At 40.9% G+C, this 25,564-nt stretch overlaps 1 protein-coding gene across 1 annotated transcript in view; it reads right to left on the reverse strand.

The window, feature by feature from the left end:
- RAB8B (RAB8B, member RAS oncogene family) overlaps nt 1-25,564 on the reverse strand; it is a 42,016-nt gene that overhangs the window by 7,461 nt on the left and 8,991 nt on the right. Inside the window, exons 2-6 of the mRNA XM_077829237.1 lie at nt 10,710-10,770; nt 5,084-5,144; nt 3,816-3,893; nt 2,648-2,737; nt 855-920 (exon numbers count right to left, since the gene is read on the reverse strand). Coding sequence (XP_077685363.1) covers nt 855-920; nt 2,648-2,737; nt 3,816-3,893; nt 5,084-5,144; nt 10,710-10,770 — 356 coding nt within the window. The remainder of the gene's footprint in view (nt 1-854; nt 921-2,647; nt 2,738-3,815; nt 3,894-5,083; nt 5,145-10,709; nt 10,771-25,564) is intronic.

The raw sequence follows: 25,564 nt of genomic DNA on the forward strand, positions 1-25,564 counted from the left end.
TAACTGCTCTTGGAGTCCTTACTATTTTCTTCTTTTAGGTCATTTTAAGATAACTTATTTTGTGTGGGTATATATAAACACTGTTTGTGTGGGATTCTCTGGCAATTCAGCATCGACAGTCTCAAGCTTCATTTCCTTATCCTCTTCCAGTAAAGGTCTGAGCAATCAGTGATGGTGTGGTCCACTCAGTGAGTTCAACTCATAACTCCATTTGCAGCAAAATATATAGTTGTCCAATAAGATGGCAATCATAATTTAAAAGCAGGAAAAAATTATAGCAAGTGAAGCTATATGGACAGCCTGACTTACTCTGAGCTACTCTTTCAACTTAGTGAGCAGACCATCTGCTAGCCAAGATATATTTGGTCCTCTTGGCGAATGACAGGGAGAAACTGAATATGTACAGCGTGTATCCAGTAGCAATATGAAATCTATCTCTAGAAAGAGAAAATACTAGTGTACTGTAGTAGCACCTCGAGTCCAGAACCCTACTGTGCTAGGCACTGGATAAACATAGAAGTCTGTTCCAAAAGCAGGCACAATTTAAGTATCTAGACACCTTTTAGTTACCAGTAAGTGTACCACTATACTATCTGCAACATTAATAAAAAGTCACTATTAACATCCATCTACAAATGTAGAAATATTAGCAGAAGACATCTGGTGTTTTGGATGCTACAAGGACATACTCAAATAAAGCAAAATTGACAGCACATGAAGACATAAGAGCAAAGTGGTCAATACCACATTATGCATCAGGTCCGAAAAGTTAATAGTTAGAAATCACATTGCAAGCAACACTATGTAACAGTATTTAAGTTTTAAGACAACAAAAAAGGTAATTCCAATCTTACCTCTTCCACATTTATGCTGGATTTTGCACTTGTCTCTAGAAACTTGATTCCATAATCTATTGCTAACTGGAAGACAGGTTTTTAAAAGTTTTGGTATTTATAAATTAAGTTTGCAAAGTGACAAGTCATTATGTCAGCTAATAATGGAGCGGTGGCTCCACTAAGGGTGTAACCAAGTTGATATAATAATCCCAAATGTACTTTCTTTGCACTGGAAAAATGTTAACATTACGCTTTTCCTGAAGAGTTGTATAGCATTTAATGAAGGACTAAATCAACAATTGCTATAGAAGCTTGAATGGTTCCTACAGAAATTGAGAGAATAGCTTAAGGGTTTTCTGAACTGTGGACCAGACCCTCTGCTGGTGTAAACTGATGTAGCTACACTGAATTGTATCCCCACCACAGAATATTACCAGAGGCAGATCCTGATGTAAGTCTTGTCTATTCTGTAGCTTTTTTAAATTATTGTATGCAAATCACTCAAGTTCTATAGGACTTTTCCTATGGATACCAAAAGTTTAATTAAGAAAAAAAGTCTTAATAGTAGTCTAAGACATTCATATGCAGGTGTAGATAATCCTACCAGTTACCCGCTAGCCAGTATCATAATACTTGAAATTATAGTATATACAACCCATGTGTGCAGCCCTACTTCAGGATCCTTAGAAAGTGTCCCAGAATGTTAAAACCACTAACTTTACCCTTAATACGGCTATTTTAACATATTCGTAATTCGCCATTGCAAAAAACAGTGATTCAGAGAATGATCAACCACAATGCACTCAAATGACATCCTGATTATTCTCCCTTTTAGGTTCCTTCAAAAGGGAAGAATTGTGTTATCATAGGGAAGGCCAACATTTAGAACATCTCACTGGAGAGGAGTATTGAAGCTCAATTGGATTCCATATATTAAGTACCATCTTAAAAAAAGATGGACATCCTACGATGTGTAGAAGGTTCTAAAGCAGAGGTGGGCAAACTATGGCCTGCGGGCCATATCCGGCCCACGGGACCCTCCTGCCCAGCCCCCGAGCTCCTGGCCCGGGAGGCTAGCCCCCGGCCTCTCCCCTGCCATTCCCCCTCTCACACAGCCTCAGCTCACTGCACCTCTGGCACAATGGTCTGGGTGGCAGGGCTGTGAGCTCTTGCTGGGCAGCGCAGCTGCAGAGCCGTGGCCTGACCCGGTGCTCTGTGCTGCGCGGTGGTGTGGCATGGCTACCTGTCCTGGTGCTCGGGCAGTGCAGCTGTAGTGCTGCCAACCACTGGTGCTTCAGGCAGCACGATAAGGGGGCAGGGATCGGGGGGGTGGGGGTTGAATAGAGGGAAGGGGAGTTCAGGATGGTGTTCGGGGGTGCGGGTGTGGATAGGGGCTGGGGCAGTCCGGAAGGAGATGGGGGGTTGGATGGGGTGGCAGGGGTCCTGGGGGGGACAGTCAGGAATGAGAGCAGGGGTTGGATGGGGTGGCAGGGGGCAGGCAGGGGCAGGGGTCCAGGGTCGGTCAGGGAACAGGAGTCCCAGGGGAGCCATCAGGGGGCGAGAAGCTGGGCGGGGGGGGGGGTCAGATAGGGTGTGGGGGCCAGGCCACACCTGGCTGTTTGGGGAGACAGCCTCCCCTAACCGGCCCTCCAAAAAGTTTGCCTGCCCCAGTTCTAAAAGCAGAAAGGAATTAAAAAGACTGATTATTTTGGTTGGTGTTGCTAAAAGTAGAGTAACAAGCATCATTAAGAACAGTAGATCAGAGAAAATATTAGGCCTTTATTAAAGAATTTAGTAGTCCAAAAATGTACCTTCTCTCCTTTTTCTTTTGAGACTTGTCTCTTTTCATTCATATCACATTTATTACCCAAAATCATTCTTTCCACATCTGAAGAGGCATGCTGAAGGGAAAAATAAGCTCTTGTTAAAGCAGCATAGAGTTAAAGATAAATCTTCACCTATCAGAAACAGATCCACACATTAGACAATAAGAACTCATTAATAAAACCCTAATAAGAGCATCAGTGGTGAAAGAGAGAAGAAAAGCTTTTTGAAAGGCTTAATAAAGTATTTTTCTTAATTTTGAACATCTAGGGCATCAGCATGTAGATGTCCTGCTTGACTTCAGAATGAAGTTATTAAAATAAGACTGATGTTTACTGACTTGCAAAGTGGTCACAAATTGCCTGATTAGTCAAGAATGGAAGCACACTGATCTTGAGTAAAAGGCTTTTCTAAGCCTTGTCACCAATGACCAGTCTGATGTGATGTATCAGAAGTCTCCTTGGGATAGTCCCTTCTTTGCGAGGTCCAATAGTCAAATGAACCAGAGAATGGTAGCAGTTTTCTTTTTCTGAGAGCAAGTAGAATAAAATTCTGTCACCACCAGATTAAGCCTTATTTTGCTTTGATCTAATGCTCAAGCCTTCCTATTCCCAATTCCTTTAGCACTGCCTTCAGATTCAAGTATGGTCAATGTATTTGCTATTCAAATAGTTTACAAGGTGAGGGAAAACGAACACACAACTGAAGTTTAACATAAGAACAAAGGCAAAATTTGGACAACAGGGTATTGAATGTACACAAGCAGGTAAATCTACACTTAAACACTACCAGAATAGTGTTAGGCATTTCTCAACTTCACCAAGAGATACTGAAAACAGTTCTCCTTCTCGTCTCTTAGCCATACTTCAAAACAAAGGTTAAGCTAAAGGCATCCACTGGAAGCAAGCCGTTTTGAAATCCTTGCTCTACATGATCATTTTTGAATGACAGTCTCTAACTTTCCTCTTCCAGCCCATGGTAAACCGGAAAGCCACCCTGTGCTCAAGGACGACTGCTTTGGTTTACATCCATTCTAACTTGGCTACACATATACACCCCTTCGCTGAAAGAAAATAAAATTGCTCGGATGTTGGTCATTGCTTTGGAGAAGTTACAGAATATCAACAGATGCAGCTTATTTCCCCAATCACCTACCTCTTCTATGTTCCTTATCCAGTTTTTAATGTTGTCAAAAGACTTCTCATTTGTGATGTCATATACCAGCATAATTCCCTGTGGAGGAAAAACAAAACAATCTAATCTTAATATTAGTTTAGATTTGATGTACATATTGCTTGTTTGCAGTTAAAACGCCTAAAAAGTCAGTAAGCCACATATACCTTTATAATTAACAGCCCTTTCTGAAGACTTTATATGATCTCTCTTAGAATAAATTTTGAATGGTCTTGACCCAATAAATATCCATTAATTGTCTCCTATTGTTTTTAAACATAGGATAATTATGCTCTTAAAATATTAAGTTAAAACTAGCTAAACTATGGTGAGCAAGAATTTGTAAATTCTATAACTAAAAAGGCAGCCAGCAGTTGGTCTTACTAGAAAGAAAGATTGTGACTACCATAAATTAACCATGATCTGATATCCTGTTTGTCTTAAGTAAGCCATGTTTACAACATGTATTCAATGTTCACTATGCATCACCACACCCCCACCCCTCAAAAGGGTCTAGGAACAGCTTTTGTAAGATGCTGCTTGCCCAGGGCAAGTAGCTCTACTTGACAGACGAGTACAGTTTTATAGCAAGGCTGATACTGAATGTTGTCAAGGCAAATCTGCTCTTCCATAGCTGTGTGTATGCACGTGCATCTCCCTGTAACATGGTGGCAGTAAAAGTAAAAAAAGCCAGACTGTAACTGCATTAATGCCCGACCTAGGATGTCTCAGTCATGGTATGTTGTGAATAGCTCTGTCACAGAGGGTGTCAAAATGTAAGAAACTATTTAAAAGTCAAATAGTTCACTAACTAGAACCAGTAGCAGTTGCACTAGAGACAATTTATATACTTGATCATGTCTGATTCTAGCGGCAGCATTCTAGAGCTGCTGAAGGGGACACACAGCAGGAAAACCAACTCAGTCAAATTCACTTTTAATATTAGCAGACGTATCACCTATCCTGCTATCACTTGAAACAAGGAAAATGTTGATTGCATAAAAACAAAACTTGGTGAATTAAGCCTCGTGTCCAGAGAGAGATTGTGACTATATACAAGATGGAGGGGCAGAAAACTGGAGAACAAGATTTCACAAAAACCGCAATGGTCCTGAAATAATCTGTTATCCCCTACCTTTGAGTTATTATTTCTCTCTAGCAAGACAGGTTGAACCCTTTAAACCTAAGGAAGCAAACTAATTACGATTTTAGTTACACCTGAACAGATAACACTCCAAACACTCACTCACCATGGCTCCTCTGTAGTATGCTGTTGTGATTGTGCGGAATCTCTCCTGACCAGCCGTATCCCTAGAATTTGGTGAAAACAGACACTTGTTTGTTTATTGTTTTTAAACCTTGTTTTCACTACTTTCAGAATCCAAAAAAACCAAAAAGGTAATGAATGTGTTGATACGCCTGGATATTAAGAAAAGTACCCTTTAAAAAGGGTTAAATAAGTATATCTTTCTCCTTTACACTCAAAAAAGGAGCAACAAACCATTATACTGAGATTGTTATTTATGAGGGGAAATAGCAGGGTGGATAAAAATCATTTTTTTAAACAAAAATTTTAAATCATCGAATTTTTTAAAATTTAAATAGGATTTTTTTGATAAAATGCTTTTTGAGGAAAAAACCTATCTAAAGATAGTTTTAATTAAGATATCTCTGAGCTATAATGTATCTCATCATGGAATAGGGATTATAAATTCTAATTCTATAGTATGAGACAATATATTCATGTAATGTTTAAGAAAAGTTTTGTAAATGAGTTCCAATAGTTCATGGATTAGGGACTCAATTTTATGGAGGTCCAGGGGCTTCTGTATATATTATTTAGGTTAATCTTTCTAACTACCCAATGGGATTCAGTGCTCAGTCTAGATTAGGGATCGGCAACCTTTGGCATGGGGCCCGTCAGAGAAATCCACTAGCGGGTCAGGCCGGTTTGTTTACCTGCAGTGTCGGCAGGTTTGGCCAATCGCAGCTCCCACTGGCCGCGGTTTGCTGTTCCAGGCTAATGGGGGCTGAGGGAAGTGGCAGCCAGCACATTGCAGGCCAATGGGGGCTGCAGGAAACCGTGGGGACCGGGGGATGTGCTGGCTGCCACTTCCCGCAGCCCCCATTTGCCTGGAACGACCAACTGCCGCTAGTGGGAGCGGCGATCAGCCAAACCTGCGGACACTGCAGGTAAACAAACCGTCCTGGCCCGCCAGCAGCTTTCCCTGATGGGCCATGTGCCAAAGGTTGCCGATCCCTGGTCTAGAAGATACCATCTGAGATGCTTAGTTTTGCAGTTCTCAAACTGTGGATTTGTGTCTCCAGAGAAAACATGCTTGTTAACAGCAAAAATGTTTATTTATTTATTTACAAACACAGACAGACAGACAGAGGTGAGAAATAACAGACTTCAACCCTATTGTCCCTCTACAAATTTGTGCACATAGAATCCGTCCCTTACCACTCTCTAAAAGTGCAAAGTTTCAAAAAGTTCGATGAATAGAAGATTGTTGGGGCAGAATAGATCTGGACAAGGAAAAGAAGTCTGGAGATAATGTGAGAAGGGAGCTACAGGCAGTAGAAACAAAAGTGAAACTGTTAGAGCAGCACATTCCAGAAGTCTTGATGTCTTTCTGAGCGTAGCCTTCATTGATTTGAGATATACCATACCATTCTCTCACTAGAAAGGAAAACCTATAATGGCAGCAGGCCGTGAGAGAGACCCAGTTCAGGAATATTTTAATGACGTTCCTCTACCTGCGGGTAAGACAGGCATGCATGCAAAATGCAAAAAGTGCAACAATGAAATGCAAGGCCTGGCTGCCCGAATGAAACAACATCATGAGAAGTGTTCCTTCTTAGGAGAAAGCTGCGTTGAAGATGATGAAAGCAACATGTCTGAACCTGCAGGATCTTCAGATTGGTAAACTTTTATTTCATACTTCTTTCTTATGGACTGCCTGTTTTCCTTCTGGTCTATTCTTGAATTCTCATGTTTGAGCAAAAAATATAGTTGTTACTCTATGGTATTATCATTTTAGATGCAGTTGTGATAAAAAATAGCTGAAATAGGCTGATCTTCCTTTTACAATTTCACTTTTAAAATAGTACTAAGTGTCAAGGAATGCAATGAGTAATACTAAATGAGAAGTATGGTAATAATAATTAAATAACTGCATTGATTTATTTTGTTTAGGAGAATCCATCCTCAACATACAGGATTCTGAAGACTATCCACCTTCAAGATCACCATCATTTTCTATAGTTTCAGTTATCTGCCAATGATAGTGTTTCAGTCACATAATGTATGTCACATAGCCACAGTATATCACCTGTAGCAAAAAGAAAAAAAAAATCTCCATCATCCAGAAACAGCCATAGATAAGTTTGTGATAAGAACCAGCAGATTAGAAAAAGAGGTAATTGATGAAAAAATTGCCCAGTTTGTTTATGCAACAAAAACTCTCCTTTCCATATGACTGAGACCCCACACTTCATTAGTTCAGTTCAGTCATTAAGACCAGGATACAGTCCACCCAACAGAGCAGATGATGCAGGCTAATTGCTGGAGAAAGTGTATGAAAGAGAAATTGAGCAGTGTGCAAAAGCTCCAGAGGGTAAAATTGTTAACCTGAGTCTTGATGGATGGAGCAATGTCCACAATGATCCTGTTGTGTGTGCTTGTGGGACAACAGAAGAAGGGAATGTCTACCTTACAGAAACAATTGATACATCAGGAAATGCACACACACCAGAATACTTACAAGTAGCAGCAGTAAAAGCAATAACAAACTGAAAAAAAAAATTCAAAAGTTTAGTATGCAGCTTGGTCACAGACAATGCTGCAAATGTATCCAAGATGAGAAGAAATTATTTAGAAGAGAGTGAAGAGTTCCAAGCTAACAACATACAGTTGCCATGCTCATTTGATGCACCTCCTAGCCAAAGACTTCAGTGTTCCAGAAATAAAGCCTAATGTCGTCGAAATTGCAAAATACTTCCATAACAACCACTTTGCAGCAGCTGCTCTGAAAAAAATGGGAGGAACCAAGCAAACTCTCCTATATGATGTACGATGGAACTCGGTAGTGGAGTGTTTCCTGCACTATATCAAGAACGGGCCCAATCTAATGACAGTTTGTGAACAAAATCATGAAAAAAAATAGATGGCACTGTCACAGCCAAAGTTCTCAAGATTGGGCTTAAGAGAAATGTTGAACACATGCTGAGTACCCTGAAGCCTATTTCTGTAGCCTTGAACAAAATGCAGGGAAATAGCTGTTTTATTGCTGACATAGTAGAAATTTGTAAGGAATCGAGTGCGATCTTAAAAAGAAAAATATGCAATGACAGAGTTAAATTACAAGCATTAAAAAAAACCAAATGGGACAAGCACCATCTCCAGCTCATTTTCTTGCAGATATTCTCAATACTCGGTACCAGGGTCAAACCATAATGGCTGAAGAAGAGGAGTTGGCTATGACTTGGACATCCAGCAATCATCCCTCCATAATGCCAACTATAACAAACTTCAGAGCTAAGGGTGAACCATTCAAGAAATATATATTTGCTGATGATATTTTAAAGAAAGTCACACCAGTGAACTGGTGGAAGTCACTTAAGCACTTGGATTCAGAAACTGTTGAAGTGATAATCTCACTTTTAAACGCAGTAGTTTCTTCGTTGGTGTAGAAAGAATATTTTCTTCCTTTGGACTAATTCATTCCAAATTGAGAAATCCTTTGGGACCTGAAAAAGCAGGAAAGCTTGTTTTTCTTTTCCAGATTATGAAGAAACAGGAAAATGAAGGTGAAGACGACCGAGTTAACTGCAGAAGCCAATATTTTAAGTTTCTCATGTTGACCTGGCTGACAGTCTATTTAATTTTTGTGCGTTTTTTTTTTTAATATTTCATTTAAACTCTTTTAGTTAAACAATTTTAACGAAAACAAACCTGATTTTAAAAAACTTGAATGTTTTTAACTAAAAACAAATTTAAATGCTTGTTTTGTTAAAATACCTTTGGTAAACACAATAACCAAACAATCATTCATTTTCTGATATAGCTGTAAAACTAATCTGAAATGTTTTCAAAATAAATCACTTTAAAAATGTGTAGTGTGTACCTTCTAAAAATGAAACCTACATCTCTCTCTGAGTTGTGAAGAATATGTATTAAGGTTATAAAAACCAACAAGAATGCACTTTTATGTAGAAATCCATGATTAAATCAAGTCTTCACGAGTAGTGATTTAAATCAATTTGGATTTAAAATCAAGTCCACCCTGGGAAATAGTAAAAAAGAGAAATCAAATTTTCAGTTAAGAAACTGACACAGCATCAGTCAACTGAGACTCAGTACTGCATGGCCCTGCTTACAGGAACAAGTGTAAGCAATTCTTCTGAGGCAGTTTCTATACATTTTAGCCTGTATTAAACAAAAAAGTGTGCCCCAAGAAGTCATTAAAAACAAATACAGGATAGGACAATTTCATGTATAATTAAGAATTAGGACCAACCACCATAGGATAGCAGTCAGTAAAGTTTCTTGGATGCTGCTTCAAGGAAACTGGCCATGTGAGGATAAGACAAGTTTTAACCAGTGAGCTCAGGAAGTGTATGAATGTCAACTGCACCAGAGGCAGCTAAATTCCAGATGTCTGTGGAAGTCTGCTGGCTAATTTCTCAACACTGTATGGATATGGATAACATTTGGACACCAACAGATAAAAGAAGATTTAGCTAGTGATGGTGACTTTTCATTACATGGAAATGTTAAACCAGTGATACTCAGACATCAGTGTTTCAGGAGCCAAATTCGCCATCATCATTACCCAAGAGACACACAGTAGTATGAATTCACTGTTTAATTTTCTATAGTACTATATATTTTTATACATATTATTCTCACAGAAAATAAGGTAATTTAATACAAGTTGATAATGTGATTGGTTAATAATTAAAATCACAGTGTTTTAATATCATGTGCTGCAAAAAGCCACAGGCAACACATTAAAAAGCCCCTTGTGACTCACAAGTCTCAGTCTGAGTATCACTGCATTAAACCAAGTGTCAGAAAGGGCTCATTCCAGCCCCCCCTTAAAATATATCAGCAAGCACCTGATATTTTAAGTGGAAAAACCGTTGTAGCATTTAGTGGTCTGCCTGCATCCATCTGACAATCCCTGTGATGATAGGACACCAGTCCTTCCTTCCCCCATGACCCAAGAACTTTTGACAATCCCCATTTCCCATTATGCAGTCTGACTCCAGGCACCAATACATTAAACATCCATCCAACACAAATTAGATTTAAAACAAAACAAAACAAAAAAAAACAAAAATAAAAAACAAAAAAACCTAGCAGCTCTCACTGCTTAGTCTAGGATTGTGCTGTTAGGAGAACCTTTTCTCTAAGAACAAGGTGGCAGATAGCTATTGTACGAGAGCTTACCACAAGTTTTACAGCTTCTCCATCACTCAGGGCTTGTCTACATTACCTGCAGGATCGAGGGGCAGTGATCGATCCAGCGGGGGTTGATTTATCACGTCTAGTCTAGACGCAATAAATCGACCGCCGAGCACTCTGCCATCAACTCCTGTACTCCACCGGAGCGAGAGGCATAGGTGGAGTCAATGGGGGAGCGTCAGCTGTCGACTCACCACAGTGAAGACACCACGGTGAGTAGATTTAAGTATATTGACTTCAGCTATGTTATTCACGTAGCTGAAGTTGCGCAACTTAGATCGATCCTCCCCCATAGTGTAGACCAGGCCGAAGTCTGCCCTGTTTATGCTATTGCACTCTACTGCCCATGAGTAATTGAGCCTGACTGAAAACTTATTTTATTTACATTGCTTTGTAATACTTACCATATTTGTAGCTTAATTTTCTTTCCATCTAGTTCTATTGTTCTGATTTTAAAATCAATTCCTGGCAGAGAGAAACATATAAGTTTAATGACAAAAGGAAATAAATATTCAATTTTCTATTCATTGCTCTGAAATAAAAGTAAGGGTCATGGTAGGAAAGCAGTAAAGATTCTGAAGTTGTTACTCTCAAATTACTCTGCTGAATTTGTACAGAAAACTAGACACTGAAGTTAACGGCGCTATGCTAGTTTATACCAGTTCAAGATCTCACCCCAACATCCCTCTACTTATTTATACTGTAGGACCAAAGTTTTCAGAAGTAGCCACGAATTTTGGGTGCCCAATTAGAGAGAAAGGCCCAACTATCAGAAGTTCTGACTATCCTGAAGTTTAACCAAAGTCCATGGGAGTCCTGGGTGCTCAACACGTCTGAAAAATTCAGCCTTACAGTACCTTAAACTGGCCTTCTAATATTAGTGGCTACTTTAGAATGAAATAAGCCCAAATTTTCAAATCAGAAGCTGCAGGAGAGGGGTAAGGCACTTTATAGTCAAACAAAGGAAAGCGTTACTCTTATCAGAGCTCCATGAACTAGCTGAGCGGCGGCGGACCAGCTGAGCAGCACACAGCAGGAGTTGCCTGGGATTGGCAAGTATCTGAGTGTGTGTTTGCTGGGATGGCAGTTTGAAAGCCCTGAGCGAGTGCCTGATTGGGTGGTAGCCTACAGGGGGCGGGTATTGGGGGTGTCTGTCTGTTTCAGGGAAGCCTGGCTGTTTAAAAATAGCCAGAGCTCCGCGAACCAGCTGAGCAGCGGGGAACAGCAGAGCAGCACACAGCAGGAGTTTGCCTAGGAGTTCGCCTGGGGGTGAGCCCAGTGAGGCTTACATCTTGCCAGTTTCTCTGAGGAAGCTCATAGTAGGAAGGTCATATTGGGGGGGGTGGGGGGGGCGGTGTTCAGCTATTGTGACCTGCACTGGATATGCCATGTTTGTCTTTCTTCCACAGGACAGAAGCAACTTTGTCTGTACAAAGTGCAAGCTAGTATCCATATTGGAAGAGAAGATTGAAGGTCTGGAGCAACAGATATCGACCCTGTGTTGCATACGAGAATCTGAGGATTTCCTGGACAAAAGTCATGATATGCTTCTTAGGGCACAAAGCTCTAAAGATTTAGAGCAGGTTGCACAGCGGAGCCAAGAGGCCAGTGAAGAAGCTTGGCAACATGTGACCTCCAGAAGAAGGGGGAATGTCCGGGTAACAGCAACGCAGACACAGGTAAGTAATTGTTTTCATGTTCTCGCCACAGGTACCATTGCGGAGAGTGGACCAGATGATACGTCTGGGGGGAGAAAGCAGAAGGAGACTCCGCTGGTTGGAAGGCATGAGATGCGATGTCCTGAGGTTGTGGGTTCCACGACCACCACTCACAAGAGAAGGAGGCGGGTGGTGGTGGTCGGGGACTCTCTCCTCAGGGGGACTGAGGCATCTATCTGCCGCCCTGACTGGGAAAACAGAGAAGTCTGCTGCTAGCCAGGGGCTAAGATTCACGATGTGACGGAGAGACTGCTGAGATGCATCAAGTCCTCGGATCGCTACCCCTTCCTGCTTCTCCATGTGGGCACCAATGATACTGCCAAGAATGACCTTGAGCGGATCACTGTGGACTACGTGGCTCTGGGAAAAAGGATAAAGGAGTTTGAGGCACAAGTGGTGTTCTCGTACATCCTCCCCATGGAAGGAAAAGGCCGGGGTAGGGACCATCGAATCGTGGAAGTCAACGAATGGCTATGCAGGTGGTGTCAGAGAGAAGGCTTTGGATTCTTTGACCATGGGATGGTGTTCCATGAAGGAGGAGTGCTGGGCAGAGATGGGCTCCACCTAACGAAGAGATGGAAGAGCATCTTTGCGAGCAGGCTGGCTAACCTAGTGAGGAGGGCTTTAAACTAGGTTCACCGGGGGAAGAAGACCAAAGCCCTGAGGTAAGTGGGCAAGCAGGATACCAGGAGGAAGCACAGGCAGGAACGTCTGTGAGGGGAGGGCTCCTACCTCATACTGAGAATGAGGGGCGATCAGCAGGTTCTCTCAAGTGCCTATATACAAATGCACAAAGCCTTGGAAACAAGCAAGGAGAACTGGAGGTCCTGGTGAAGACAAGGAATTATGATGTGATTGGAATAACAGACTTGGTGGGATAACTCACATGACTGGAGTACTGTCATGGATGGTTATAAACTGTTCAGGAAGGACAGGCAGGGCAGAAAAGGTGGGGGAGTAGCACTGTATGTAAGGGAGCAGTATGACTGCTCAGAGCTCCGGTACGAAACTGCAGAAAAACCTGAGTGTCTCTGGATTAAGTTTAGAAGTGTGAGCAACAAGAGTCATGTAGGAGTCTGCTATAGACCACCGGACCAGGGGGATGAGGTGGATGAGGCTTTCTTCCGGCAACTCGCAGAAGCTACTAGATCGCACGCCTTGGTTCTCATGGGCGACTTTAAACATCCTGATATCTGCTGGGAGAGCACTACAGCGGTGCACAGACAATCCAGGAAGTTTTTGGAAAACGTAGGGGACAATTTCCTGGTGCAAGTGCTGGAGGAGCCAACTAGGGGGAGAGCTTTTCTTGACCTGCTGCTCACAAACCGGGAAGAATTAGTAGGGGAAGCAAAAGTGGATGGGAATCTGGGAGGCAGTAACCATGAGTTGGTCGAGTTCAGGATCCTGACACAGGGAAGAAAGGTAAGCAGCAGAATACGGACCCTGGACTTCAGGAAAGCAGACTTCGACTCCCTCAGGGAACTGATGGGTAGGATCCCCTGGGGGAATAATATGAGGGAGAAAGGAGTCCAGGAGAGCTGGCTGTATTTCAAAGAATCCCTATTGAGGTTACAGGGACAAACCATCCCGATGTGTCGAAAGAATAGTAAATATGGCAGGCGACCACCTCGGCTTAACAGTGAAATCCTTGCAGATCTTAAACATAAAAAAGAAGCTTACAAGAAGTGGAAGCTTGGACAAATGACCAGGGAAGAGTATAAAAATGTTGCTCGGGCATGTAGGAATGAAATCAGGAGGGCCAAACCGCACCTGGAGCTGCAGCTAGCGAGAGATGTTAAGAGTAACAAGAAGGGTTTTTTTCAGGTATGTTGGCAACAAGAAGAAAGCCAAGGAAAATGTGGGCCCCTTACTGAATGAGGGAGGCAACCTAGTGACAGAGGATTTGGAAAAAGCTAATGTACTCAATGCTTTTTTTGCCTCTGTCTTCATGAACAAGGTCAGCTCCCAGACTGCTGCGCTGGGCAACACAGCATGCGGAGTAGGTGGCCAGCCCTCTGTGGAGAAAGAAGCGGTTAGGGACTATTTAGAAAAGCTGGACGTGCACAAGTCTATGGGGCCGGACGCACTGCATCCGAGAGTCCTAAAGGAGTTGGCGGCTGTGATTGCAGAGCCATTGGCCATTATCTTTGAAAACTCATGGCGACCGGGGGAAGTCCCAGATGACTGGAAAAAGGCTAATGTAGTGCCCATCTTTAAAAAAGGGAAGGAGGAGGATCCTGGGAACTACAGGCCAGTCAGCCTCACCTCAGTCCCCAGAAAAATCATGAGCAGGTCCTCAAGGAATCAATCCTGAAGCACTTACATGAGAGGAAAGTGATCAGGAACAGTCAGCATGGATTCACCAAGGGAAGGTCATGCCTGACTAATCTAATCGCCTTCTATGATGAGATTACTGGTTCTGTGGATGAAGGGAAAGCAGTGGATGTATTGTTTCTTGACTTTAGCAAAGCTTTTGACACGGTCTCCCACAGTATTCTTGTCAACAAGTTAAAGAAGTATGGGCTGGATGAATGCTCTATAAGGTGGGTAGAAAGTTGGCTAGATTGTTGGGCTCAACGGGTAGTGATCAATGGCTCCATGTCTAGTTGGCAGCCGGTATCAAGTGGAGTGCCCCAAGGGTTGGTCCTGGGGCCGGTTTTGTTCAATATCTTCATAAATGATTTGGAGGATGGTGTGGATTGCACTCTCAGCAAATTTGCGGATGATACTAAACTAGGAAGAGTGGTAGATACGGTGGCAGGTAGGGATAGGATACAGAGGGACCTAGACAAATTGGAGGATTGGGCCAAAAGAAATCTGATGAGGTTCAACAAGGGTAAGTGCAGGGTCCTGCACTTAGGACAGAAGAATCCAATGCACCGCTACAGACTAGGGACCAAACGGCTAGGCAGCAGTTCTGCGGAAGAGGACCTAGGGGTGACAGTGGACGAGAAGCTGGATATGAATCAACAGCGTGCCCTTGTTGCCAAGAAAGCCAATGGCATTTTGGGATGTATAAGTAGGGGCATAGCCAGCAGATGGAGGGACGTGATCGTTCCCCTCTATTCGACATTGGTAAGGCCTCATCTGGAGTATTGTGTCCAGTTTTGGGCCCCACACTACAAGAAGGCTGTGGAAAAATTGGAGAGAGTCCAGCGAAGGGCAACAAAAATGATTAGGGGTCTGGAACACATGACTTATGAGGAGAGGCTGAGGGAACTGGGATTGTTTAGTCTGCAGAAGAGAAGAATGAGGGGGGATTGGATAGCTGCTTTCAACTACCTGAGAGGTGGTTCCAAAGAGGATGGATCTAGACTATTCTCAGTGGTAGAAGATGACAGGACAAGGAGTAATGGTCTCAAGTTGCAATGGGGGAGGTTTAGGTTGGATATTAGGAAAAAAATTTTCACTAGGAGGGTGGTGAAACACTGGAATGCGTTACCTAGGGAGGTGGTAGAATCTCCTTCCTTAGAAGTTTTTAAGGTCAGGCTTGACAAATCCCTGGCTGGGATGATTTAATTGGGGATTGGTCCTGCTTTGAGCAGGGTGTTGGACTAGATGACCTCCTGAGGCCCCTTCCAACCCTGATATTCTATGATTCTATCTGTAAACCAGATGTATAGGCTGGTCTGTAAATGAGACCTACTGCAATAGATCATGGAGATACATAATACACACACACACACACGGAGTATATAAAAGCACTCAAGGTTCACTTTTCAAAATTTTACCCCAAGTCTTGTTTTCTAGATTAAGTCATAACCTCACAAATGTAGTAAGGAAATGCTACGTTAGTTCTGTAGTTATGAAAATAAAGTAAGTTGCATACACTATGGTTAAAACTGGCAGTAACTATATATTATGGGTAGAATTTTCAATATCACCTATTAGAATCTGAGAATGTGATCATAAAAACAACGGATCTAGGAGTTAAGACTATGATTTCCAAATGGATTAGTGATTTGGGCATCTTGGTTTTTGGATGTCTAACTTGATATCTGAAAAAAATCAAGCTCTCTTACATTGACACCAAGCACCCATTATTTATAAGTCAGAACCCTTTTAAGTCTGCTACAGCCCCTAGATTACCAATCCAGTTTGAAAATCATGGCCCCATTTCTTTTCCTAAATAAATTACCCAACATTTAATCACGGTCTATGATCCATATGGATTTTCCTCTAATATACATTTGACAATAGCCATTTAATGGACAGCTACATTTAGTGAAGAAAATTCTGTTTCTAGCATCAAGGGCTTATATACAGCTAAAAATAGGAAGTTCCAGGATTTTTTATATTGCAATTGAGTTTGAAGATGACACATCAGTATACAAATGCGTGAATCACTTGAACTTTGACTTACATATTCAGGAGGTGGAAACATTTTGATTTTGTGAAGATGCCACCAAATTTCAGCTGTTCAATATCAGGTGCAATGAAGTGAGGATATGAAATTTAAAGCAACACTAGTTTGTAAGAATGTATGTTGTCACTACAAACACCACATTAATATTTTGATACTGCATGAACTTTTACTGATAACACTGTTCTAACTTAATGTAATGACTCTAGCTATAGTCAACTCCAGATATTAATTTAATTATTCATGATTCATTAACAAGTTTCAAAGTTATTGAGAAATTAGATTAGTTCATCAACTTCACTTTTATGTCAATTTAGCGAGGCACTTCTGTTACGGATTTTCATGTCCTTTCAAGTTACGCCCAGGATTACCATAACTGAAATTAGAAAAAAAATACATATTTTCACTTAACATTTAATAGCACTGTGCGTCCAGCACCCTGCTAGTTTCTATAATCAGATTCTCTTGTTTATTGAAGAGGTGTGTGTTTACAGCAATCGGGGAGGGGGAAAAAACATGTTAAAAATATGAATGGATTAAAAAAATTTCCAAGTTTCTACATTTGGAAACTTTCTGAATAAGAAAAGGAGTACTTGTGGCACCTTAGAGACTAACCAATGCCATCGCAAAGCACTTTACAAGTGATGGAATTTAAATTTAACGTTTTTACTAAAACTGAAAACACTAATGCAATATCCACTTCTCTTCTAAAAAAGAATATTATGGACAATAGCAATTTAAGTCAGAGGGTTTTAAGAGTTCCTTATTCATCATCTCTAGGCCTGAAGTTTTAATGATAATTGTAACAAGTGTCAAGCAAAGAAAAAAAAAGGTTCTGAAACTAGCGTGGTTTAAAATCATTAGTTCACAATGCACAAGAAACCAAGACCATACCAACAAGAGCTGCAGTTTAAGATGTTTCAAATAAAGCCCCAGAAGGGCCAGGTTTCCTGAGGTATGGGCATATGTTGCACACTCAAACCAAGCACATTGTGTGCCCCGATCCACTCTGGTGAACACTGGATAATCTCTTCTGGTTAATATTTTCCCTGAAAAAAAATTTATTCAACCATAATCTGACCTACTCTAAAACTCAGGATTTCTTGGCACAAAACAGCTCTACAGAATCCAAAAAAAGACCATGTTAAATGCATCTGCACTGAAAGTGAAAAATTTTAAGAATCTAAAAACAAGGAACAGGTAGTGAGAAAAACCATGAGCCTCACAGTTACAATGAAAAGTACAAAAAAAAAATCAAATAAGTGACTGCAGCATTCTGAGAGGCTTAAGTGAATTAGAAACGGACATTTCCTTTGTTCTTCACTACAGTAACAGGAAGTGGTGAGCTGCACCCATTTGCACAGATCTAGTGACATGTGCTACCACTTCCTGCTGTATACACTGCATGGCTAAGCATGTGCAGCACTTTGGTTACTGAAGTCAGATTATGGCATAACATATAGCTGAGACTCTAACATTTCATAGGTTGACCTACCAACTTGTAAAAATCCATTTTAATTTCAGCAACATAGCAGATTTCCGCCCCCCCACACTCCTTAACCACACATTAAGAAGCAGAGGTTTCCATCCACTGGAAGTAAAAAACACTAATCTGGAAGATTCCCTACACTTTTTTAAACTGTAACCAGAGATAAACAAAGTACTGTTGCAACTGAAAGGGGCACATAACTGTCACAGCTCTAAAATACAGTATGTAATGTTACTCAGCCTTGAAGGAAAACCATGTTTGGATATACACATGCCACTGGCCTGCTGGGTGATCTAGGGCAAGTCTTTGCCTCCAGGCCTGTTTTTCTCCTTCTGTCAAATAGGGTTAATGATCTTTGGAAAGAGCTTTGAGACTGGCAGATGAAGAACTCTATCAGAGCTAGGCATATCAACTTTTCCTGTAGAATAGGGTATTTATTGCAGGAATAATAAGCTCCCTACCTCACAGGCCAGCCAAAAACTTAACTAGAAGAAAATCCAACACATCTGGACAAGCAGAAGCCTTTCAGATTTGGAACAGAGAAGAGTGAGCATTAAGTGAGGGGACAAGGAGCAAGGGGGTTGGATGGGTCGGGGGTTCTGAGGGGGGCAATCAGGGCGTAGGGGCCAGGCTGTTTGCAGAGGCATAGCTTTCCCTACCCAGCCCTCCATACCATTTTGCACCCCGATGTGGCCCTTCAGCCAAAAAGTTTGCCCACTCCTGCTCTACACAGTGTACAGTCACAATGCTTCCCACTTCTAGCAGTGGGATACATGCCCAGTAAACTCCTAGCACCTAATGTGTTAAAGAAATTTAAAGAGCCAATACTTACTTCTTGGCAAGTTGATGCTGCAGAAACAAGTGTCCATGTAACTGCCAACCATCTGCATGGAAGCAGTGAGGAACCAGTTTTTGATTTACCAATTAAATACTCAAGACTCAACTACTGTACAGTGCTTGCTCAGAATCCTAGTATACAGCAAAATTGTAAATGGCTGAATAGGACATAGCTATTTACAGAGTGGTAGCTACTAGCTGCCTGGTCAGAAAGGACTATGAAAGCATTCTTCATTTAAGAGAAATAAAAGCCTTGGACAGTAACACCCAATAGCATATCTGAACTACAGCATATGTGAGGATGGCATTTTATTTGTTTTTGGATGAGGACCTCAACTGCATAAACACACACAGCCACTGTTGTGGAAAGGAAAGGGAAGTGAAGTTAGGTGAAATATCTACCAAGTCCAGTTATTAGCTGTTTGCCATGAACTGCTAGTGCCCCTGAGTACAGCTTTTATGGGATGCTCCTGTGAACTCCAGCTGCAGCAAACAGCAGTTCCAGTCAGGTGGAATATATTGCTGTTACATAATAGGTATATCATGGAACATTTAGGATGGACATCATGGGTAGGCTAGAAAACTCAGTTAAGAACTTCCCTTTGGGATTGCCACAGATTTACAATGTGTAGGTTTAGTGCTGAATTAAATAGTTTTCTACATCCCATGCACAGATAACATCAGAAGTTGGTTAAGGACTTCATATCTTTGCTTCCCCAAGTAAAATCCATTAGATCTTTGTCTATGGTATTTACATACAAATGCAACCATGGCCTTTTAAATAGGCAGTCTGACAATTCTATTAGTATTCTTGTTATATGGTCTCAGCCCATTCTCTCATTTTTCTGAAAATGTCAATGGAAAGACTACAGACCAGAAAAACCGAGATTTTTCAGTGGGAGTTTCCCCAGTATGAAGGGCAGCAATACTCTAGTGCTTATTACCAGAGAATATGGACTGCAATAAACAGGAAAATTACAAGAGGGGAACAGAGTCTCAAAATAGAAAGCTGCCTTCCCCTTTAACGGATGTGTTAGGGACTATGATCCAAGTCCACACAGCAGCCTCCACCTTAACAGTTTCACCTCTAAGGTGACTCTGGTCTTTGTATAGCCCTGCCCCCAAGTGTGGTTTTTTTGGTTGTTGTTTTTGGTTTTTTAGGACAGGGTTGAGATGGCAGAGGAAGATAAGGCTTGCTGTCTCCTCTTAATAAACAGGACAAGCAGTCACTTTTGGGACACCCAGAGGAACACAGACAGGCGGAGAAACTGCAGTAACAGCAAACAAGGGATACCTACACTAGCAAGTTTGTAAGACTTACTGAAACAGGAAATCAGAACCATTAAGAGGAGAAATATCCACTGCTATTTGACTGGAAGGCAGCAAGCCTTGAGTGATTTTTTTTTTTTTTTTTTAAAGAAGCTGTACAATCTCCTGAACATACAAGGCTTCCTTACCACTTAGATCCATGCCAAGGAGTTCCATTTTATTTGTATAGGGTACAAATGAAGGCTTCAGACAGAATTTGGGCTCTAGTAAGTTGCATTTCCATTCAACATTGGAAATTTTCACTTAAAGTGCAAATATTTGAAACTTAAAGTCAGCATATTTTTACGGGGGGAAAAAAAACATGCTGCAGCTAGCATAGCTGTCTTGTGTTCCTTTGGCTCTTGTAAGCAGAGTAAAATTTACAAAAAAAAGTCTTAGAGCTCTTCAGGAGACCAAGATCGTTAGCTTGTTGTATGGGCCTGCTCAGAACCAGAGCACAGGATGAGAAAAAGTTCATGCATACTCAAACCCAGCTTTTGTATGGTGTCAAGTTACAGCTGAAGAACTCCACCACTTGTAGTACAATACTGGCAATGTAAAATTAAACAACTTTTAAGACAGATCTAAGCTTTGGGCCTACTTTAAGGAGAAGCAAAAAGATATCCACCCTAACTTATTTAGGTTTTATTTATTTATTTTTAAAAGGTCACCCAATACTGTAGCATGTGAACACCATAAATCTACCAATCTAGACCTCTATGAATATTAGCTGGGAAGAAGGCTACTGAGGATCTATCAACCGCAGAGGCCTACTAAAGACAAAATCCAAACTGGTTTCTAACTCAGATGTTCAAAGATAATCAATTATGTTCTCTCTTCCCACCCCTCACGTTTAAGCTCCCAATGGATTGGAAACAGAATATTGCTGTAGAATTCCTGACGGAAACACACTGAGGATATATGCTCATTACAGGTTCTGCCTTTTGGTGACAGCAAGCAATTGTTAGATGTGCACATAAATCAGTGCTATTCGGCAGTAATACTAGCGATATAGTTTAGATTCTTCTGAAAGTTAAAGTATGTTCACAATACAGTGAATATGTTTTTGCTGATTCTTAAGTGGGTAGGTTTGAGTTCTGCAAGATTGCAAGCCTATAGCACACTCCAAGATATTACTAAAGCATGACTCTCACAACAAACTGCTGCCAGTGACATTTGCTTTTAATTATACCTTGAAGAGTTGCAAGTAAGCAATGCTGAATCCTAAGCAGATTCTAATTTACATGCCTCGCTAAGTGCATGAGTATTAATCGTGTGCAGATGTATCTGCATATGATTATATGCACATATGAGTCTTTTGGGAGACAGTTGAAAAGTTTTAATACCTTCCAATCAGATTCCAAGCACCAGTCAGCCAGCTGTGTTGCTCTCTGGACAACAAGATAGTCAAGAACTCATTACTTGCCACATGCATTCCTCACACCATTTCTAAAGAGTTCAGGATGTCTGCTTCATTGCCTTAAGGAGAAATCTGTAGGCAAAGAGTACGTGCCTGCTCCAATTTAGACTCTCTTAAGCAGATATATATTATCCCTAGTTTTGATAAATTCCTAGAAACATCAGCTAAGTTGTATTAAAAGGAAAGTTTGAGGGAACATCTTACTCTGTCTCATTATCAGACACAAGATATACTGAGCCTATAAAATAAAAAAAATAGCACCTCACAAAAATTGCATTTATATTAGGTCCTCATAACAGGGTTTTGAGTAATGAGGTGGCAGGTAAGAAAGTTACAGCGTGAGAGGCAGGGTCAGACTAACAGTGAGGGTAGAGTGCACTTGCAACATCTTAGCGTCATACAGTGCTGAATGCAAAAGAGCGAAGTCTAATCATTTTGAACTTTAACATTTGGGTTTACTCCCAAACATCTGCAAGACATTTTACACACAAATGCAACCAGTTATTCAGCCTTTTGAAAGTTAGGGACCCATGTTTTTGGTGGGGTTTTCTCTTGTGTTTTCTTTTAAAAGAACAGTTGTTACTTCCAGAGTCTGGAAGTCTCAGCAAAACGCTCTTTTAATGACAATCAGCACTAGTCAGCCAAGAGCAACTCTAGGCACTCCCTCCTGTTCATCTAACTTCTAGCTTGGGCAGCAAGAAAGTCAGGACAAAAACTCTGGTTTCCCATGTGATGGTACGTGGAGCAGCTACCACCTAACCAACCCAAGAGAGGCCTAATGAAGCTGATATTTCAAGAGCCTTGATCACTGCCCTGGTTCAATGCCTTGATCCCCTCAGTTGAAGATTTTTTCAGAGGACAGCCTACCTCCCATTCAGCCACATTTATCTCACCTTGCAAGATACTATAAAACCCTCAGCTTCATGGAGAAAAAGGTTAAAGGTGGAGTAGGGGGAGATATAAAACAGATATAGTTAAGGCCAATTTAGATAAGATGACAAAGAATGCAAATATGTGTATGTAGAATATGAAAAGATTTCCTACTCCGAAGCACTTGAGACTTGTTAACCAGATCAGACCAATGCTCACAATGGAGTAAAGCTAGCTGTAGGTTCCTCTGGCACCTGTCTCCTTGGCTAAGAGAAGCTATCCTACTATGGTTTGAAAAAGGAAAGAATCTATCTTCAGTGAAGGGAAGTGACATACTTTCTGTGTTAAATCTTTAACCATCAGTACAGAACTAAGATTCTCCCCTAAAGTATACTTGGAAACTGTTAGTCTTTTACATATCAGTGACCTACAGCATAAATAGGTCAGAATACCAGGATCTCACATCTAGTGTTCAGTTGACTGTCTCATGGTTCGGCTTATTTACCTCAGTGATCCTGTCAGGACCACTGCCAAAAGGAATGCATGTACCAAGTGCTCTACTATGAGGAACAGGAGAGGGCCACCCAAAACCAAATTCAGTTTCCAAGCAAGGAGCACAGCCAGGGATACCTCCCCAAAAGGTCTTTTTGCAGAAAGCAGAGCTCACACACCATACCTTGGATTGACCTTTGCACTAAATAATTTAAGACACTGAAAGCAAGCTGAGTCCAACTTTTAAATTACAAGACACAATGGCAGTAGGAACTTTCATTTGGTTGTAACTTCGTTCGACATGAGTCAACGTTCACTGTCCCCCTTCAGTAACACTTTTTAAAGCATGTTTTAGGGTAAGGGCGGTTTAACAAACATATGAAAAACAGGATTTCTGGCCTCTGAACAACTCCCCATACTGTCTGCAACCAAGATACTGCAACGTTATGCTAGTGCATTATAAAAGGAAAAGCAGCTAGTCTGTTTTCGCTGTCTATTTTCATGAGCAAACCACAGTAAGCAAACAGTCACTGGTGAAGTTAACTTAGCCTGACATTTTTATGTTGTAATAATTTAAGAAAGCATTAGCAACAAATAAGTGCTTGTTTCGGATGTATTGTTTTTAGCTCAATATCCTTTTAAGATGGCATTGATAACTTAATCATTTAGAGTAGTCGTCCCTACAAACTCAACATGCAATTTTCATAAGACATTCCAAAGTCAGCCAGCTTGCTTCAAACAGTTAATGTATTGTTCAAATAGAATCATGCATGCAAGTGACCTCCTCATTAAAATGTATGAAGATTCCACTCTGAGAAAAGCCCATTGCGTAAGCAGGATGGCATGCAGCATATGAAATTTTCTGTGTTGAACATAGGACTCTGGCCTTGAAGTTTAGTTCTGCAGAAAGTAACTTTCGCTTTAGAGGAACTTCAAAGCTTTCTGAATCAAGGATCTAACCACATCCTTGTGGGCATGACAACAAGAACTAGCCTCCTGCATCAGAATGGCATATATTGGACCCGAAAGTCACCAGCTCTAAGCCAGCTGAAGTCAGGATCACTGCAGAGATAGCAGCCTTTATTTTTTTTTGGCAAGTACTCAAGTAGAATTCCCCTGAAGCACCTTTTGATAACAGAACTGCTTGGAAGCCCAGTCCACTCTTCCTATTCCCCCTTCTGCTTTTTCCTCCAGCAGTAAAGTGACATTTAAAAACCACAGGCTAAAAGACATTTTGAAAAGCTGTTTTCTTTGCCTATGTTACCCACACTGTTTCTGACTATTACCATCTAAAATTAATTCTTCAACATTTATATTTTTTACTCAGTTGGGAGGATGAAAACAGCATAATGTTTCATTTTTATCTAGACAATTTCACTTCTCGATCTCATTCTCCTACTAAGTTGCAGAGTTTGCAAACACTGCAGGGGAACGTTTAGAGACTATTTCCATGGAAACTTTAGTTTCAGGGTAACAATCCTGATATATCTGATTCTCGGTGATTTGGTTTTTGTTTTAGTTTTAAATAACTCATTGAAGCAGGCAGATGAGGGCAATATAAAGAGAACCACCATCCAAACTATCTATAGGCTTAGCTGATGTTATAAAGTATGTCAAATTGAGGGCATGAAAATCTTATTTTTCCCTTATTCTATATCCCACATTTGTAAAGGTCAACCTCTTGTCTAAGAAATATATGAAAACATACACTGTCATATAAGAAAACATACTGGTAGATTCCTGACAAGAGGAATTTAGAGGCTCGTAGTGTTCAGTGCATAGCCATGATTAGCACATAACTAAAAGCTTTACGAGGGCTTTTAATCAGGCTCAAATAAAATTAGGAGCCTCAGAAGACACAATGCTGAAAAGAGGCCAAAGGTTCATCACATATTGTAATTAGACTTGTGATATTAAAGTGATCCTGGAACACCACAGGTGGCACAACACAATCGCTAGATGTGAAGGAATTAAACTTAAAAAAGGGGGAGCAGATATGAAATTACAAGGATAAAAGAGACATCCACAATCTGGAGCCAGCTAATATGTGAAGATGTTCAGAGGAAACATCCCTTTTATGTTTCAGTATCACACTGAACAAGCTATTGTTCTAGTTTATCTTCACAAAATGTGAATGACCATCAGTAGGACTTTAAAAGTTTACTTGACAGCTGTAACCCAAGGACAAAGTATGTAAGCAAGCATGAAAGATACCCATGTTACCAAATCTCTTGAAGTTTAAAGGAAAAAGCCTGTTTGAAAATGTGTTACAATTAAATACACTATTTAATTAGCTCTAAAAGCCTTTTAAATGAGTACCTCCATTTTTTCACTGCATCTCCAAGAACTGAACATTTCACTGGAAATCTAAACTTAGCCCTACGCTCATCAGAGTGTCCTATTAGGGTGTACAGATACACCATTCATGTAAAAAAGCAAAGCCATACAACCTAGCTGTTGGAAATTACATCAGGATTGACCTTGAAGACTACAGGTACAATTCTGCTTTACTGAAGTCAATGGAAGTTAAGTTATGCAGCCAGAGCTTCACCACTTACCTTTTGTAGCCTTCAGGTAATCAGTGAGAGAATTTTACAGCTTTCCAACCCCTTTTGGCAGCTAAAAGGAAGACAACATTTTCTAATCCCTACCACCAATCAAAACACTTAGTTCTTGCAAGAGGTTTGTGCAAGGCATGTCTGCTACTTTACCACTCCCCCACGGCCTCCATTTTTGGGAACTAACCCCAATGAACATTGAAT

The sequence above is a fragment of the Eretmochelys imbricata genome, chromosome 10 (genome assembly GCF_965152235.1).
Source record: "Eretmochelys imbricata isolate rEreImb1 chromosome 10, rEreImb1.hap1, whole genome shotgun sequence".
NCBI classification, from domain to species: Eukaryota; Metazoa; Chordata; order Testudines; family Cheloniidae; genus Eretmochelys; species Eretmochelys imbricata.